This window comes from Bos indicus x Bos taurus, chromosome 11 (assembly GCF_003369695.1).
Source record: "Bos indicus x Bos taurus breed Angus x Brahman F1 hybrid chromosome 11, Bos_hybrid_MaternalHap_v2.0, whole genome shotgun sequence".
In the NCBI taxonomy this organism is placed as follows: Eukaryota; Metazoa; Chordata; class Mammalia; order Artiodactyla; family Bovidae; genus Bos; species Bos indicus x Bos taurus.
In genome coordinates this window covers 29,866,783-29,886,858 of record NC_040086.1, presented here as the reverse complement: position 1 = coordinate 29,886,858, position 20,076 = coordinate 29,866,783, and the positions used below count along the sequence as shown (strand labels likewise).

General features: G+C 35.2%; 1 protein-coding gene across 2 annotated transcripts in view; it reads left to right on the top strand.

Moving 5' to 3' along the window:
* FBXO11 (F-box protein 11) overlaps positions 1-20,076 on the top strand; it is a 112,796-nt gene that overhangs the window by 91,296 nt on the left and 1,424 nt on the right. For both annotated transcript variants that reach the window (XM_027555202.1, XM_027555201.1), the window contains exons 8-22: positions 490-596; positions 682-793; positions 875-981; positions 1,066-1,203; positions 9,836-10,053; positions 11,653-11,738; positions 12,622-12,716; positions 13,685-13,807; positions 13,892-13,977; positions 14,688-14,764; positions 14,863-15,006; positions 17,999-18,109; positions 18,869-18,976; positions 19,291-19,399; positions 19,968-20,066. In XM_027555202.1, the coding sequence (XP_027411003.1) occupies positions 490-596; positions 682-793; positions 875-981; positions 1,066-1,203; positions 9,836-10,053; positions 11,653-11,738; positions 12,622-12,716; positions 13,685-13,807; positions 13,892-13,977; positions 14,688-14,764; positions 14,863-15,006; positions 17,999-18,109; positions 18,869-18,976; positions 19,291-19,399; positions 19,968-20,066 (1,720 nt within the window). The remainder of the gene's footprint in view (positions 1-489; positions 597-681; positions 794-874; positions 982-1,065; positions 1,204-9,835; positions 10,054-11,652; positions 11,739-12,621; positions 12,717-13,684; positions 13,808-13,891; positions 13,978-14,687; positions 14,765-14,862; positions 15,007-17,998; positions 18,110-18,868; positions 18,977-19,290; positions 19,400-19,967; positions 20,067-20,076) is intronic.

Sequence of the window (20,076 nt, the reverse complement as noted above, 5' to 3'; positions counted from 1 at the left end):
TACTGATTTTCATTATTTTCCAAATCAAGACCAGTACTGAAAATAAGTTTAAATAAAGATTCTTTCTTTCTCTCCTCGCTCACCATCCCCTTCTTTCTTCTCTCTGAACGTTGTTTTCTGGTGCTACTGGTAGTGATTTGGTTTCCACAAGAAACCCACATTTTAATGCCATTGCATTTGGTATTGAATACTATTTGTAGCTGAGTCTATTAAAAGTATTATTATACATGAATTTGAGTTACAGTGATGCTCAAATAATGTCCGTGTTAAGTATGACAAGTTATCTATTTGATAAAATGAGTATTAGTCCTGTCTACCCAATTCTAATGTTCCTTTAAAGTTCCCTCTCCAAAAGAACTACCCAATTTAAAACTGTGAAAGGGTTCTATTGAATTATTAGTTTTATGGCAGAGTATTTTTACTGACTAAGAAAGTAATTTTTTGATCTGTCTCATGAAAGTAATATGCTTTAAAATATTTTCTTCATAGCACCTGGAAAAGTAGCAGACAAAGTTATAATTGAAAACACTAGAGATTCAACCTTTGTTTTTATGGAAGGTTCTGAAGATGCTTATGTTGGATACATGACAATAAGGGTAAGAAATTATAAATTTTTAAGTACCTATATGGAAATATTTAACGCTGTGGCTATTTATTTCAAACAAAATTTCTACTTTTCAGTTTAACCCTGATGACAAATCTGCTCAACACCACAATGCACATCACTGCTTAGAGATTACAGTAAATTGTAGCCCTATTATTGATCACTGTATTATCCGAAGTACATGCACAGGTTAGTGTTCCCATTATGTTTTATTATAAGCTAGTCATTGTGTTGCCCAATAGAATTTTAAATAAATTGTTTTTCTTACAGTTGGCTCTGCAGTATGTGTTAGTGGTCAAGGAGCATGTCCCACTATCAAGCACTGTAACATCAGTGACTGTGAAAATGTTGGACTTTATATAACAGATCATGCACAGGTATTTTTTAATTTTGTGGGGTTTTTCTTTTTCTGTTTTTTTTTTTAAACTGTACTAATGTTTATTTCTGGTTAATTGTTGTAGGGAATATATGAGGATAATGAAATTTCCAATAATGCTTTAGCTGGGATTTGGGTTAAAAATCATGGAAACCCAATTATTAGACGGAATCATATTCATCATGGACGTGACGTTGGTGTGTTCACATTTGATCATGGCATGGTAAGAACACTTATTCTTAATTAAAAAAAATCCTAATTTATCAGTTAAATTCCAAATTGCTGAATTGAAGAGTATAAGTCTAAAAGAAGATTAAAAATTGAAATGAGTATGCAATATCAATTCTGTAAATTCTTGAATCTAACATTACATACATGTAGAGAAGATGGAGTCCTTAGAGAATTGATACGATCTTTGGGGAGAGTAAGGTCTAATCCAGTAGTTCTCAAATGTAAGTATGAATAAAAATCACCCAGATACAATAAATCAGAATTTTTCAGGATGGCACCCAGTATATGCATTTTTAGTAAGCACCATAAGTTAGTTTAATGCAGGTTGCTTTTTGTTTGTTTTGTGCCATGCTGCACAGCTTATAGAATCTTAGTTCTCCAACAGGGACTGAACCTGGGCCCTCAGCAGTGAGAGCATGGTGTCCTAACGTAACCACTGGACTGCTAGGGGATTCCTAACACCTAGTTTTTGTTGAAGTAATTTTTTAAAATCCTAGGACAGCATTGGCAACATTTTTTGTTGTTGGATGTCCAGGATGGGAGTCCAGGATGGGAGAGGAGGTTGTAATGTGGTAACAAGGGCATGATGAAGTTTTATTGCAATTATGTGGTAATAATCAAACAATTTTGGAACATGGAACTGGGACGTAGAAAAATTGTCTATTAACAAAGGAAGTTTATTTTCAACTGTTTGTGCCTAAAACCCTAACACAGAACCCTTTTTTTGCCCACCACTTGTGGCATGTAACATCTTAATTCCCCTACCAGGTATCAAACCCATACTCCCTCAGTGGAAGTACGGAGTCTTAACCACTGGACCTCAAAGAAGTCTGCTAAACTCTGTTAAAACTGAAGTAGACCAGGAAGGAGTACCCTTTTGTTACATTCTGGTTAGATGTAAATAGTTTTATTAATAGACCCCCCCAGTTCATTGTATTCCTGGGATAACTATAACCTGAGAAAAACAGTTCACTTAAAACTCATGCTGTATAGTTTGGGCCTGTAAATAAGAAAGCAGAGTGGAGATGACCACTTGTCCTCCAGCTAGAATTTAAAAGTTGACTTTTTTTTTTTTTTTTGCAAATTGTAGTTCTTTTTTCCCAAGGAGTAGGAAAGAGGGGAGTTTGGAAATTGGAGGCTCTCAGCCGCAGTCCATGGGGTCGCTAAGAGTCGGATACGACTGAGTGACTTCACTTTCACTTTTCACTTTCATGCATTGGAGAAGGAAATGCACCCCACTCCAGTGTTCTTGCCTGGAGAATCCCAGGGACGGGGGAGCCTGGTGGGCTGCCGTCTATGGGGTCGCACAGAGTCGGACACGACTGAAGCGACTTAGCAGCAGCAGCAGGAGTATGGAGGCTATCAAAACATAAGGCTCTTCAGAGAATTCATCCTGCCTGGGTTCAAAGCATAGCTTTGTGTAACCTTCAGCTCTTAACTTCTCGGAGCCTTGGACATGCACTAGCTCATTTATACAACACACATGGATTGGGTTCTGTGGTTGATGGCAATGATGGTCCTAATTTTTCACTCCTTCCTGTGGGCACACTCTTTGCTACATAATTTTGCAGTGTCCTCTCACTTTGCCCTTGACCCTGGGCTCAGCCATGCAACTTGCTTTGGTCAATTGGATGTTAGCAAACAAGATGCAGTCCAGAGCCTTGAATTGGGTATGTACCTCTGTCGTCACCGTGAGAACATGCCCAGGGTAGCCCGTTGGAAGATGAAAGATGTGTGAAGCAGATTCACATTACGGAAGCCAGCCTAGATCAGCCTTTGTCCGGCTGGTCCCCAGCAAAAATCAGCAGTCACTTAGCCAACTCTCTGGTCAACTAGTTTACCCCTAGATGTCTGAGAACAAAATCCTTTTTTTGGCATAAGCTGAGCTTTGGGGCTTTTGTTGTGCAGAATTATTGAGTCAGTGCAGCTACCATTACATGCTAGCCATTTCTACAAGCACTGACTACAAAGTTATGTAAGAGGATAATAGTGCCTATGTTGAAAGACCTTTGATGATTAAATAATAGAATACATAAAAAGTGCTTGTCTATTAAATGCTTTCTGCTATTTAAAAAAAAAAAAGTCTTAAGAATCTACCCCCTCTTAGAGGCCTGTGTTGGTAATATTTTTTTTCCCCCTAATTTTTTCTTTTTTTTTTTTTTAATCACACCCTACCTGCGGCCTGCAGAATCTTAGTTCCCCAACCAGAGATTAGATCCCTGCCCACTGCATTGGGAGAGCAAAGTCTTAACCCGTGGATCATGAGGGAAGCCCTAGCAATAATTCTTAAATGGAATTCTAAATGGAACTCATATTTTTGTAATGAAACTATACTATGCTAGTATTTATTTGCCTGTATTGCCTTTAGACTTTGCCCCAGAGTTACATATACAGTTTCAAGTATCATATTTATGCATGCCTCTGGTCTCATTCATAGATGATATGAGGTACCAAAATAACTTTAACCTGAGTAAATTTCCTCATTTTTAAAAGACCTAATGTTGATGGTCACTTACTAAAATTTATCAAATAGTATACTCTTCACACAGTCCCAGTACAGTTTACATTATATAGATTCAAGTTTATAAATTTTTAAAAAACAAATCTTGGGCGATCCTACAGATATAAATCTCATCAATCCTTAATGGAAATATATAAATTATATAGACTTATAAGGAAAAGATGGGAATAAAAGCATATCTTGGGCCTCTCATCTATTTTAGTATTGTGATACAATCCTTTAAAATCCTTTGGTAGAATGTTCTTTATTATTAAGGTGTTTTTTGTGTTGGTTTCCATGATTGGTAAAGTTTGACTTTGTTTTTTAATAGAACTTCAGAGAACATCAGAGTAAATATTTAAATTAGTTTCTGTACTGTTCTCTGAAATTGTCTTTCCTCTTCCTTGTCTATGACCTGCTTAGAATTTAAACTCCTATATTGGCAAGAATGAATGGTGAAAGAATTTCTGACATTTCTTTAAATCTTAATGTTTTAAAATATTACATGCCCTGTATAAAAGACATCCCTAGAATTTCAAAGGGTATGGTTCTAGAGTTTGTCATAATTAACTGCATGTTTAAACTTTTGAAAAATTATAAAAAATACTTTATATTTCAAACCTCTGTACTCCATCATTTGTATCCTTATTTTTCTTTAGTGCTTTATAACATTTCTATTCCTACAGTTATTGGTCTGTGTTTATATTTATTAACCTTCAGTCCTTTTATCACAGTTTTTCCATTCCTGATTTTATTTTGATTCATTCTTGGTATGGCTATTCTGTCATCTAGCCATTTTGATTTTGTTTATTTTTAAAAGAAAGGCTTATGGGTATTGTAGCTTGAATTCTTCCCACTTGAAAATGTCTACCCATTAACCTTTTAACTTTGCTGAGTATATAGTTTTTTATTTTCGTTCACTCAGAATTGCGTAGTCATTTTTGTATTTCTAGAACTGAGGGTGACTGAGGAGATCATTCTGGGTTTTTGTTTTTGTTTTTTCCTTTCTGATGGAGATTTGCTTTTCTACTTAAGTTATCCATGTGATTTTTTTGTTATATGTTAATAGTTTTTTGTTTTGTTTTGTTTTGTTTTTTTACTACTTTTCTGCTTCATATGTTCCTTTCTTTAGAAACTTAGTTATCTTCTCTATTACTTATGTTGTTCTATATTATTCCGTTCTTTTCCTTTGTTCTGTGCTGTGCTAAGATGCTTCAGTCATGTGTGACTCTTGGCAGTCCTATGGACTGTAGCCTACCAGGCTCCTCTGTCTGTGGGATTCTCCATGCAAGAATACTGGAGTGGGTTGCAGTGCCGTCCTCCAGGGGACCTTCCCGACCCAGGGATCAAACCCACGTCTCTACATCTTCTGCTTTGGCAGGCGGGTTCTTTACCACCAGCACCACCTGCGATTCTGTGTAATTTCCTCAAATCTGTGTCTTTTACTATGTCTACATATCTTTGTCTCTTTTTCTATTTTGTTTCCAGTATGGTTTTTATATCTGATTTTTTTAATGTGTTTTTGTTTTATGGAATCCTTCTTGCATACATAAAACTGGAGACAATATTGTAATGAATTTCCCATGTATCCACCCTCCGTATTCAAACTTTCAATTCATGGTCAGTTTTATTTCATCTGTACTTCCTCATACATTGCTTATTCTCTTCTTTATTCTGAATTATTTTGAAGCAAATCTCAGATATCATCGTCTCATCTGTAAACATTTCAGCATGTATCTTTCTTTTAAAGGTAGGATTCCTTCTTTTTCTTTTACATAACCACAGTGCCATTCTCACTCCTAAAATAATTTTTCAGTCAACATCTACAGTTCCCCAATTCTTTGTGGTTTTTTGTTTTAATATTCAGTCTGTTGCAGAGTGTTATTTTCATAAAGTAAAATTAAAATACAGCAGTAGCAAATTGTTATAAAAATTTCAAGATACGTATTCTAAGTTTATGAATTTAACTCATGATAGATTGACAGGAGACAAAAACTATGTTGAAGTATGGTTTTCCTCTGCTCCTTTTTACTTTGGATAATCCTCTTTAGATAAAAAATGCAAGTTTTAGATAATAGAAGTTGTACATTAGTGTGTGTCTTCAGATTTTCTTCTTGTGCCTAAATTATTTCTATGAAAATATTACTGTGGGATTATTTCCTTCCTCTCCTGTGTTCTGTTCATGACACTAGATGTCACTACTTAGTAGATCATTGGTTATGCTTGCTTATTAAAACAGTTACTTGGGGAAACATACCTTGCTAAAGGTAGCTCTCACCTTTGTCTTCCTTATCCAGATATCACAGTATTAGGCAAGTGTTTGATAGAGTATAGTTTGGGATTGTAGACATTTATTTCAATGAAGATAACATATTTTTCTTTTTATTCATTCCTTTTATCTGGAGAGTTTAAGAGGAACTCTTGAATGCCTTTCATTCTGCCATCTTTAATAAAGACTTTCAATTCAAAAAATTTTAATGAAAAAATATTTAATCTCACCTTCTATTAATCAATGTTAATTTTTTTAGCTTGGTAGAATGATCATTTTTAAGGACATATATCAAAGATTTAGAAATGCTTGTGCTGAAAAGTTAACAAGCTTTTATTTTAGAATATAGAAGAAGCTGTTAGCAATCTGGTATCTTCTGGTAGGGAAATAAATCCTTTTATAATAAGGAATAGTCTGGGAAAATGTCTGTGCCCTTGGAGTTTTGTATATATATTAGAGCTTTCATGGTTTGCGTCTTAAAAGGCAAAGTAGAATTACGTTTACTACTTAGAGTCCATTACACCATTTTGCACTAAAGGCATTTCTTAACAAAATAGATGCATTTCATTAAAATGTATTTTAAAGCAAAATTACACTAACTGAATCCTTCAATTCATAACAGTAGGTTAGTTTTCTTATGATATTATAAAACTATGTGTGTCAATCAAATGTTGCCCTGACTGTAATAAAATCACAGTTGTAGCAATGTAAAAGATTCTAAGAGCATGAAGAAGAAAAAATTTTCTTTCAAAAACTTTTTGCTACTTTCTTTTCTTGAAAGTTATCTTAAAACAAAAGATACAGATTATAACTCCCATCTTTGATAGAACTAGGAGACATTTTTAACCTTTAAATTACAGTGTGGTAAAATAAGCATGTGCCTATGATCATGGTAACCAGTTCAGATTAGAGCAGGTTCTAAAATTGCTTATATTCAGGAAGAACCTAATGTGAATACAAATATATTAAGAAGTGATTGAGGGGCCTCCCTGGTGGTCCAGTAGTTAGGAAACCACCTGCCAATGCAGGGGACACCATTTCCATCCGTAATCCAGGAAGATCCCACATGCCTTGGGGCAACGAAGCCCATGCGCCACAACTACTGAGCCCACACTCTAGAGCCTGCGAGCTGCAACTACAGAAGCCCACACACTCTAGAGCCTGTGCTCTGTAACAGGAAAAGCCACTGCAGTAAGAAAGCCCACGTGCTGCAAGTAGAGAGTAGCCCCTGCTCACCATAACTTGAGAAAGCCCACACGCAGCAACAAAGACCCAGCACAGCCAAAAATTAAAAAAAAAAAAAAAAAAGAAATGATTAGAAATTCCCTGGCAGTCAACTGGTTAGTACTCCAGGCTTTCACTGACAAGTGCATGGGATCTATCCCTGGTCTTCCGACAGGGAGTCCCTGCAAGCTGGGCCTCGCAGCCACCAAAAAAAAAAAAAAAGTGATTTAAACAACTAGTAGCAAGTTTAGGATAGAATTATCACTGGACGTCTAAGCAAAAGAGAACAAGATAATTGTAGAAGAGCAAAATCTCATCTTTCGTAATAGGAGATCAGCACATAATACCTAAAACTGCAAACTCAAGATAGTACGCATTTTCACTTAAAAATATGAAAGTCGGTCAAAAGAATTGAAAATAGGGACCTCTGGACAAGGGAAAATAAAGAAAGGGACTGCTGTTTGCCTTAGTAAACTTGTGGGTCCTAGTTGACTCTCCTAAGTGTGCAAAATCAAAACCTAAAGAAAACAAGTAATTCACTGGTGGTCTAGTGGATAGAATTATGCACTTTCACAGCTGAGGGCTTGGGTTCAGTCCTTGTTCAGGGAACTAAGATCCAGCAAGATGTATGTATGGTGTTGCCAAAAAAGCAACCGTGCAGTTGAAAATTTTCTAGTAGATACACTGTAGCAAAGTATACTTGCAGTACTGTATGTTGTACTAGCACAGCTGGAACATGACAGTGTCCTGTCACTGGAATCTTCATAGAAGCCCAGTAAATAGCATACCTTTTCCTGCTGCATTGTGAGCAAATTAAGAAATCAAAGCTATGAAGTAGCATAAGGAGGTTAAAATATCAACTTCATTTCCCTTAAAGGTTAAATTGGAGGATATAACTTAGAATGAGAACTAAATGGGTCTGTTTAACTGAACCCTGGAATAAAATGCACTTAATCTACTTAGTCACAGGCAATGTTCATGGTATGGTAAAGAAGGTATATTCCCCTAAGGGCAGCTCACTTGAGGGAGAAAAAGAGTGAAGCTGAATTGAGCATACTCAGTTTATTCTTTCCCAAGTTTACCATTCAGGGTATATCATTCAACTCCTGACAGAAACAAGTTGAGCTCCCTTCTCAATGATGAAAACATCAAAATGTTGAATTGTTCCAAACTGACATTAATCTCTTTCAGTTTAATCTCTTTCACAATTGTTGTTTCTTTGATGCTCAGTTTTGCCATAATAGTCTGTATACACCTGGTGTTGATCCAATTTTTTTTTATATAAATCAAAGAAGAAAAAATTTTTTCATGTATTAAGGAACTATTTTTGATGCAATCCCCCAATTTTTTTAAAAAGAGTAAGTTTATAACCTATATGTTAACAGGTATAAGTTGTAAGTGATTTGTACTTTATTTGTGGGAAATGAAACTTGAAAACTACTTCTAAATGTTATTCTCAGACATTTTCTTAAAGAGTTAAATATGTAGTATATTAGAATACTCAGAATTACATCCTGTTTTAACCTCTACTAGATTTGGCAAAAAGTTTATCAAGTCATGTTTGAGTGCTTACCATGTGTAAAATCTTAAATAGATGCTCCAGAAGTTAGTAAAAGAGGCACCCTTTCTCTTCAGAAGCTTATAATTGGTAAAAATGGATATAACAAGTTAAGCACAAGATAGTACATGGAAGTAGCATAAGAAAATACTTAGTGTGAAAGGGAATTTAATGAGAGGGGAACACATTCAGTTTTTGAAGGGAGGTAGACAAGGAGTATGAAATGGCTTTCATACTCCTAGGAGTGCTGTCATTTAACTCTCTCATTTTTTCCTCTAACATTCAGTCTGACTGGGTCTTAGAATTTAAGATATCAGTATTACAGTAATGTTTATTATCTTTAGAAAATAAGTAACATATATCCATTGTAGAAAGTTTAAGAAATTTAGAGAAGCATAAAGGATACAATAAGCATGCATAATACCACTATTCATTTAATCACACTCTCATATTCTTGTTTTATCCTTCAGGTTTGTTTTTTGTTGTTGTTGTTGTTTTGTTTTTTCAAATAAAATTGAGTCATATTGAATGTATATTATCTTAAAGTACAGTGTATACTGTTCTTTTCACTAAACATGATAGCATGTATAACATGAGCCTAGATCTTCACAACATTTTGAGTCAGTTCTCTCTTACTGTGCTGAGATGAACATTATTATGTCTTTTACTGTAGTCTCTGATTATGTCCTTTGGTCAGCTTTTTAATAGTTGATTTTTTGGGGACATTTTTAAGGTTTTCTTTAATACTTAAACCTTTTGTTGAATATGTATTCTTACTCGGTAATGGTATTTATTTGCGTTTATTGAATAAATCTTTCCCTGTTTTTCTTTCCTGGCTTTGAATATACTCACATTAATTAGAGGATTTAATTAATTCAAATTAATTAAACTGAAATGCTTAAAACATTTAAATGTTTATAATTTTAAATTTAGTATATATCTGTCTCTGTTTCATTCTTAACTCTTGAATGTTTCTAATACTTAATTTGGAGGTATACATTTAAAAGGTTTTTTAATGTCATTTCTTTTTGGAAAGTAGCCTTACCTTCAGGCTTAATTTCTGTATTTTCCAGGGTTACTTTGAAAGCTGCAACATACACAGAAACCGGATAGCAGGCTTTGAAGTAAAGGCTTATGCTAACCCCACAGTGGTTCGATGTGAAATTCATCATGGGCAGACTGGGGGAATATATGTTCATGAAAAAGGAAGAGGACAATTCATAGAGAATAAAATCTATGCAAACAACTTTGCAGGTGTATGGATTACCTCAAATAGTGACCCAACAATAAGGTATTTCTATATAATTATGGAAGAGAATTATATTTTCACTTTATGTTTTATGTTATAAAAAGAGTTAAGATACTTAGCTTTAACTCTATTTTTCCTAGACACCTGATTACTATAAGATAGATTTACCTAATAAAAGTCTGTGCATCTGAATGAACATAGCTATTGCATTTATTTTGCGGTGTTTTGTTTTTTATTAGTGATCTCATCCATGTAACCTCTATTTTTTATGAAAAATTGCAAATGCTGTGGTTTTCATTTTAAATTCATCAAACTTCATTATAGATGAGTAAATAGGGCTGTGATCTTCTCTTGGAATCTGAATGATCTGTCTTGTCCTTTTTCTTTCTGAGATCAGATAGTTAGGTTATTAATTATCTCTTAAGATATTTGGACAAAGAGACCAAGAATAACAAAAGAGTCAAAACTTTAAGCTGTCAGTTCCTGACACTCCCTCTGGCCACAGCAAGGAAACAAACAGATCCAGTCTTTTTTATTATTATGTATTTTATTTTTGGCTCTGCTGGGTCTTTGTTGGTGTACGTGGACTTTCTCTAGTAGCAGAGAGTGGAGTCTCCTCTCTAGTTGCAGTGTGTGGGCTTCTCGTTACAGTGGCTCCTCTTGTTTCAGAGCACAAGCTCTAGAGCGTGGGCTCAGTACTTGTGGCACAGGGGCTTAGTTGCCCCACTGCTTGTGGAATCTTACAATGTCCCCTGCATTGGGAGGTGGATTTTTAACCACTGGACCACCAGGGGAATCCACAGATCCAGTCTTACAGGCATTGGCTAAGACTTGTAAAACAGAGCTATGATAATGAAATCAATGACCATGAATTATTTCTGTAAAATTGTTTTCCACTGGCTTTATGAAAGTTGATTGTGTGATTTCCATCTTAATTACTATTCAACAAATGCTTGTAGATGAGCTAAGAAAAGTTCTTTTAAATGGATTAGCTCCTCTTTTGTAAATTTTAATAAGTTGTGTTATTGTTTCCTTTGACCTCGCTTCTTGTGGGATCCTAGTTCTCTGACCAGAGATCAGACCTGGGCCCTCTGAAGTGGAAGTGTAGTGTCCTAACCACTGGACTGTCTGGGAGTTCCCTGAATTAGCACTTTTGAGGGGAATTTCTAAGAATGCTGCTACTGCTGCTGCTAAGTCACTTCAGTCGTGCCCAACTCTGTGGACCCCACAGACGGCAGCCCACCAGGCTCCCCTGTCCCTGGGATTCTCCAGGCAAGAACACTGGAGTGGGTTGCCATTTCCTTCTCCAGTGCGTGAAAGTGAAGTCGCTCAGTCATGTCTGACTCTGAGCGACCCCATGGACTGTAACCCACCAGGCTCCTCCGTCCATGGGATTCTCCAGACAAGAAAGCTGGAGTGGGGTGCCAGCATCTCAAATACTAGATGGCTTTTCCAAAGCTTTAAGTCTTAGAATTAAAAGGAAATCATCTAGTTTCTCATTTCATAAATTAGGAAGCTGAGGCTCGTAGAAGTTAAATAATTTTCTAAGGTCACGTGAACATGGCTGGGCTTTTAATAAAACAAGCAAGCTTTTCTGAATAGATTCTTTTGTGTGTTTTTTATTTCCCCACATGATTACAGGGGGAATTCTATATTTAATGGAAATCAAGGTGGAGTTTACATCTTCGGTGATGGACGAGGCCTTATTGAAGGAAATGACATTTATGGTAAATGTATTTTGTTCTATAAAATTTTAGAACCTGGCCTGTGTTCCTGTCATTAGTAAATGGACCATTTTGAAACCTTCTGAATAGGAGAACTGATCTAGGTTCTTTAAATTCTCAATAAAGATTATTCTGTGACATTTATTCACTTAACAAACATTTACTGAGTATCTACGATGTATTAGGCACTGTTCTACATACTAGGGATGAAAATAAAACTAAGACCCTATTCTCACAGAGTATCTGCAGTTCCCTCAATTCACTCCATTGTTTAGCAATTTCTGTGGTAGTTTAATACACTTTGGTACTAATTAGAAAGGGAAAATACTCCTCATTAAAACTTTTGAGGTATTAATTCAGCAAACAATTATTAGGTATCTGTGTGCTAGACACTGATATGTTCCTGGGTGTCCTCTTTTGCTAATACTTACTGGATAATACACATAATTTTACTGATTGCTAGGTACTTTTTTGAGTACCTTACTTGAATTAAGTCATATAATATTTACATCAACCCTGTGAAGTAGGCACTATTAAATATCCCCCACTTACTGGTCAGGAAACAAAGGTACAAAGAGGTTTAAGCAGCTTAATCAAAGTCACATAGGAAATAAGTCAAATTCCTGGGAGTCAAAACTTAACAGCCTCAAATTCCTGGGAGTCAAAACTTAACAGCCTGGCTCCAGCATCTCTGGTCGTAACCACTATTCTTAGACTGCCTGCAATCCTTCTGCATCTTCTTACACTCCTAGTTCCCTTAGTTTTGTTCTGAAATGTTCATGGATCATAAGTGTCTTTCTGAATATGACATATTTCACAGAATTGCGCTCTTACTATGTTCCATTAGGCTCCATATGTTGATATTGTAACTTTTATTTTTAAATAGGCAATGCATTAGCAGGAATTCAGATTAGGACAAACAGTTGTCCAATTGTTCGACATAACAAAATTCATGATGGCCAGCATGGTGGAATTTATGTGGTAAGTTAATAAATACAGTTCTAGAACTTCATGAATTAAAGTCGGGGTAGAAAAGAAAGAAAGTACAAAATTATGTCTACCTGTAAGTAGGCCATATTCAACTTTTTCTCTCTCCCAGTGTATGAATGATGTAATATTTTGTGTGTAGTGCTCTATAATTTTGTCAACTGACTAAATTTAAGCATAGGAGATACACCTTTTTATTGAAATATCTAATTATAATGGCAGTATGGGCTGAATGCATACAACAAATGGTTGGTAGTCTGAGTTATATTTGTTACACTAGAATTTGGCCAGTGTGATTACTGTATGAGTCTCTGAGATTTTCCAAAACTATTAATTAAAATCATAATATCACTGAGTATTAGTAATACTAGACTTGAATATTTTTATCTTCTGAAAAAGCCAGACATTTGACATGATGTTGAAACATAATTAAGCATCTTACAAAATTTAAAAACCTATGTATTAGTGTATTCGTCCTGTGTCTTCTGTCATCATAGTATCTGACACTGTTATTAGAGTAAGAAAATGTAGAGAATTTCAGAAAGGTCCTTGTGTGATGCCAGGTGTGAGTCTAATTTTTATTCCTAGTTCTAGAAATGTTCATGTCTTAAATCTTCTACTAAAAATAAAAATGTTAGTAACTTGAACCTTGTTTTGAACCAGTGATAGGTTGAAATAATTATTAACTTCCTAAGTGAGAGAACTTTGGTTTGTTTTATATCTTAGAATGAGATAAGAAAATCCAGTGCTACTATTCTTACCATAATAGATTTAAAAATACAAAAATACACAAAGGACAGTATAAAACCTTTGAGCTTAAACTCAGGTAAAGACTAGGTAAGAGAATGTTACCAGTTAGCTCTTTTTTTTTTTTTGGTCATAATTTGTCTCAAAAGGTAGACTATACTGTAAATTACTTGGCTTATACAAGATACCTATTATAGTCAATAACTTTTATTTAGCATGAGAAAGGACAAGGCGTAATAGAAGAGAATGAAGTCTATAGTAATACTCTGGCCGGAGTCTGGGTGACAACTGGCAGCACTCCAGTACTGAGAAGAAACAGGATACATAGTGGCAAGCAGGTAAGGTTATGTTTGACTTAGTATGGGAAATTATTGTTTTATAAACACATTTTTTAATTTGAAAAAAATCTTTATTAATTTTAGGTTGGTGTTTATTTTTATGACAATGGACATGGAGTACTAGAGGACAATGATATTTATAATCATATGTATTCAGGGGTTCAGATAAGGTAAATGTTTTCACATTTGGCTTTCTTCGGGGAGGGAATTGTGAGTGTGTAGGGTAAATAGAAAAAATTACCTAGTTATTAAATGCTCAATTTTTATTCCTCCTTTTGTATGTGTGTTCATACTCTTGGCTTAAATTGTGTGTAAGTTTTGGCTGAATGGCACATATGCCGTAAGAGCTCATTTCCACTGTTGTGTCATCTGGTGTGACAGTCCTTATCAGCTATCAGTGTACTCTATCATATTGGAGAGTGGAAAGCTATGTAAAAATACTTGTAAGGTACCTACATGTCATAGGTACTTATTAAATGGGAGCTTCTGTTTTTATGCTCATTCTGCAAAATTATTAGGCTTTAAATCCTTCTTTCTTGTATTTTACCAGTTTTTGGAATTGCAGTAGTCCTGATCATATTTTATTTTACATATGAGGGGAGCATATAATAATAAATGTTACTTAATCTAACATCCTCAGTTTAGTTTACGTATTAGGAGACTCGGTAGTAATAATCTATAGCTAAGTCTGTTCTGTGGGAAGATAGAATTACGCAAAATTAAGCCCGTTTCCTCACTGACAGACTTCTCAGAGTATCTTGAAGGTGATGTTTAATTATGTTGTTAATTCTTAAAGTGATTATTGTGGGTTTTCTTACTGTTAACATGGGATGTGGGAGCAGAAGCAATGAGATGGCATTACTTTCTATTCTATCCATAGGACTGGAAGCAACCCCAAAATTAGGCGCAACAAAATCTGGGGAGGACAGAATGGTGGAATTCTAGTTTATAATTCTGGTATGTTTAATCTTTTACCTTTTTTTTTTTTTTTTCAGTGATATTGTCTTTAGAAATATACTTTCTAAATAACATAACCTAAAATTTTCCATTTATAGGTCTAGGCTGTATAGAAGACAATGAAATATTTGACAATGCAATGGCTGGAGTCTGGATTAAGACAGATAGTAATCCTACACTAAGAAGAAATAAAATCCATGATGGAAGAGATGGTGGCATCTGTATATTTAATGGGGGTCGAGGTATTGTTGTTAAGTTTGCATTAGTTAAAAACCCAGTTTTCCATTATTCTTCCATATCTTTAATGATCAGTGACATTGCCAGTTAATGTCATTGTGAAGGAATCACGGTCGTTCTTATTAAATCTTGAGATGGCTTAGGAGGTTAGTGCCTAGAGTTAAAGGAGACATGTTTGCAGAATTTTCCTTCTCCTGTTATAGCTACTTTGTGCCGCTTTTTTAAGGCTTTTTTTGTAAGGCTTTTTTAAGGTAGCAGAATTTGTTTACACCCCCTCTCTGGGCTTTTTATTATCCAGAATAGTGATATGATTATAATAAATTTTAAAGTCAAGTTATAGAACTAGATGTGAAAAATTAATTGATCTGTAAATATATAAAAATGTCTGTAGTCAGTAAGTATTGCTTATTTGTACCTGTTCACAACCATCTTTGTTGGAGAATTGAATTATTGAAGCCAAGATGTGCTCAGTTTGGTATCCATAAATGTCAAATCAACTTTGCATTGAGGCAAAAGCTTACAGTCCCTGCCTCTTGCCAGTTCATTTTGTTCAGAGACTATCGAATGCAGATTATCACCATTCCTGAAATATCAGTAACCCAACATCATACATACCTTGTATAGAAGATTAGCTAGTAATTACTCTAACATAACAAGACTTAATCAACAAAATTTACTGCTACCACCAAGCAGCATGATTCCATCAATGATAAAGACTCTCAAGAAGCTTATAATCTAGTAGTTCAGTAAATGATGTAATCCTCTGATAGGATTCTTTATTAGATACAATGAGGAAACACAGTACAGAATTGTTGGTTTTATTTGTAAGGTGTTGGAAAAGGTTCTGGAGTAAAAGCACTCTTGAACTGTGTCTTGAAAAAATGAGTATTTACTGGTAAGATGAGGGGTAGGGGTTTGAAGCCCATTCTGGTATAGAAAGTAATTATTTCACTCTTTCATTTGTTCTAGTATATACTTACTAATTTGGAGAGGGCAATGGCACCCCACTCAGTACTCTTGCCTGGCAAATCCCATGGACGGAGGAGCCTGGTGGGCTGCAGTCCATGGGGTCAGGAGTCGGACACGACTGAGTGACTTCACTTTTACTTTTCACTCTCATGCATTGGAGAAGGAAATGGGAACCCACTCCAGTATTCTTGCCTGGAGAATCCCAGGGACGGGGGAGCCTGATGGGCTGCCGTCTCTGGGGTCGCACAGAGTCGGACACAACTAAAGCGACTTACCAGTAGCATACTTATTAATTGAACATACCTGTGCCTAACACTGTGATACAGATACTGAAGATAAAATGGTGAATATAAAACAGTACTACATCCAGAAAGTTTATGGTCTAATGGAGTGGCACATGGTAAGCTACAGTCTAAAAGGAAACAGTGGTTTAGTAAGGCAAGAGATCTGAAAGTTGAGGCTGGAACAGGGCCAGGGCCCAAATCGTTAAAGGTTTTATTTTTATATATGCAGTATAATGAAAAGGCTTTGTATGTACGCAGTAGTTTGGACTAGACCTTAGCAATAGTACTTGAGGAGCCTATAGTGGACATCTGCAAGATTAGAGGTAGGATCTTGGAATAGTCAGGCTTCTCCTGTGGCTTAGTGGTATAAAGAATCTACCTGCAGTGCACGAGTCAAGGAGACACGTGTTTGATACATGGGTCGAGAAGATCCCCTGGAGGAGGGCATGGCAACCCACTCCAGTATTCTTGCCTGGAGAATCCCATGGACAGAGGGGCCTGGTGGGCTACAGTCCGTGGGGTCACAAAGAGTTGGACACAACTGAAGTGACTTAGCATGCATGCACTCAGGCACTTGGAGTAGTCTTTTCTAGGAGAAAAGGAATTTACAGGTTAATACTTAACAATTACAGATAGATCAGATGTGTACAGAAATAAAAGCATTTCATGTCTTTAGGGAGCAGAGGAACACTAGTACATAACTAAATATGATTCAGTGTACATAAGTAGGTTTTATAGGAGTCATGTTAATACTTATTTAGTACTGTGTACTTTTACATGTATTAACTAATCCTCGTAATAACCCTATTGTGGTAGGTACTATTATGCCTATTTTACTGATAAGGAAATTGAAATAAAGAGAAGTAATTTGCCCAGAGTTTGGAAGTGGCTAAGTCAGTATTTGAAGGCATGAAGTCTGATTCCTCAGTCTACTCTTAATCACTGTTATCATCCCAGAAGAGAGAATAATTAATTTGATAGAGGAAAACCAAAAACCTCCCAGAGGAAGTGACATTAAGAAGAAAGACTATGACACTGCAGAAAGAGGAAATAATATAAATCAAAGGCAAGAGATAAAAATGTATAGCATTTTTATTACTTTACTTTTTTACTTTTATTACTTTTACATTTTTTATTACTTACACATTACAAAGTGTAAGTAATGTAGTGAAACAAGAGGGGTAGGTTGGGGGAATATTTTGAAAGACTGTAAACAGCAAGTTAAATTTTAAACTTTATTCTGTAAGTTTTTTATATTGATAAAGGGATATGATAGAGTTGTAGGAAACTTGGGAAAACAATAGCAGAATAGAGACCAAAGTAAAGAAAACTGATCAAGGAATGCTGATAGTGGCTAGAAAGAATTGGGGCTTGAATCTAAAGCATGGAGAATGCAAAGATCCTAAAATACTTCAAAGGAATTAATTCAGCAGTGTTGAGTAAGAATCAGCTTTATGCCTTGTGCCTGGGCACTGGTGATGCAGTGGTAAGCTATACATGATCCTTGCAACCATGGGACTTCCAGTTTATTGGTTAGAATGGTTATCTGCTAATTTTAAAATTATTGTTTAAATTCTACTTTAAGTATTTGTGAATTACTAAACAAACTTTCAGTTGAAAAACTAGTCCTATGAATTTTATAGTCCAGTTAATAAGAAACTAAAAGAAAACCTAAATACCACCAAAAAGACAGTAAAATTTGCTATGTGGATTAGCCCTAACCTGGGGAAATATTTCATTATAGGTCTCCTTGAAGAAAATGATATTTTCAGGAATGCTCAAGCAGGTGTTCTAATCAGCACTAATAGTCATCCAGTCTTGAGGAAAAACAGAATATTTGATGGATTTGCTGCAGGTTTGTATTTTGTTACCTGTAGCTTGTTTGCTGTACATTAAATTGATTCTTGGTATATCATTGCTTAATAACTAAAGGTGTGCAGTGTGCTGTGGAAGTTGGCCGAATGCTTGTTTACAATTGCTTTTAAGAGCACCTAATCCAAGTTTTGGATTCAGTCCATGAGGTTGCAGAGTTGGACATGACTTAGTGACTGAGCTCACACAGTCCCAAGTTTTGGATTCTTCTACTCTAAGCCAAACTTACAATATTGTTCTTGTAGTTCAGTAGTAATTAAGAATCATTAATTGGATAGAGTAACTACTGGCTACCATTAGGAATAAAGATAAAATGCAAGCCCTCTGGCCTCACAAATAATGTTTTTTTAAAGATATTGGTAAGTAAAATTCAAGTATTATGCATATATTTCAACGTTTTGCCAGTAAAGACAATTTCTCTTTAATTCCAAATAACCATCTAGCTCCTTCCTACACATATTTCTGGGTCCTATCTTCTTAGTTGGAGAGAAATTTTAAAATAATGTCATTATCAATAAAGTAGAGTATGAACCATCTGTATTATTCCTTCCTTAGCAGGGGTAGAGAACTAAGTGATTCAAATAAGCTTCTCTTTTTTAGATGTTAGGAACTGATACACAGTTTACTACATTTAACATACTTTTTATATAAAAGAACTATTTTACTACATTTGCTATATTTCAGGTTTCTTTTAAGAAACTATATAAAGTGATGCATCTGCTGTTTGTAAATTTTGCTTCAGGTATTGAAATCACAAATCATGCAACTGCAACACTAGAAGGCAATCAAATTTTTAACAACCGATTTGGAGGCTTATTTTTAGCATCTGGTGTTAATGTGACAATGAAAGGTATGTTGGAATCTTGTGTTCTGCCTATAAGTACACTAAATATGCCATGAGAAGATAATCAGAAGTCATTGCTATCCAATAATTTAATTCCTTCTGTCACTGTACAGTAGTTAACCAGCAACTCAAGAGATGTATTCTGAAAGAGTTTTGTTTCAACTTATTCTCAATAGTTGGGAGTACCTTATACAAGGAAAACTCATTTCTATCCCTAGCCAGTTTTTTTTTTTTACTTCATTGATTAGCCTCTTTTAAAGCTCTTAAACTCTATCTTACGTCTTCATACTATACAATATTACTTTTTTCTTTTATTACAGATAACAAAATAATGAACAATCAAGACGCCATAGAAAAGGCTGTTAGTAGAGGCCAGTGTTTATATAAAATATCAAGTTATACCAGCTATCCCATGCATGATTTCTACAGGTATATTTCTCAGTTATTTGTCTTAAAAAAGGAGAGGTACCAAGGTTTTCTCTCCTTAACTGACAAGAACTCAACATTTTTAGCTTTCCCTTAAGTATATGAGCTAAAAGAAAGTAAACTGGGTATTTGCTAATAGAATGTAACTGAAAATTATTAGCTGTCCACATTAAGTTGTGATCGGTCTTCTTGGAGGATCCTGTGTTTGAGACCATAAAATGTGGGAAAATGAGGTACTGTACTAACTATAGATACCACTGAAAATGTAAAACATTTATATTGTTTTCCTAGACTGTCATTAAGTATTCCTTATATCCTAGCTAACATGAGTGGTTTTAATTCCTCTCTCCCCCATATTGATTCAATAAAGGTAGCTACTTGTTTTCCTTGGGAGACACAAAATAGGAAAATGCTATATTCCATTGAAGTCTCTTTTCAGAACTAGACTAGAACCACAAAAAAAAATTTGGTCCTCTTAAAAGCCAAAGGTCATAGGGTAATATATAACAGATTGCAGTATTCTGAATAAATAAGATGATCGAGGAAAATAATGTAAGCTTTTGTTTTGTAGATGTCACACTTGTAACACCACAGATCGAAACGCCATATGTGTGAACTGCATTAAGAAGTGCCATCAGGGACATGACGTAGAATTTATTAGACATGATAGGTATGTATGT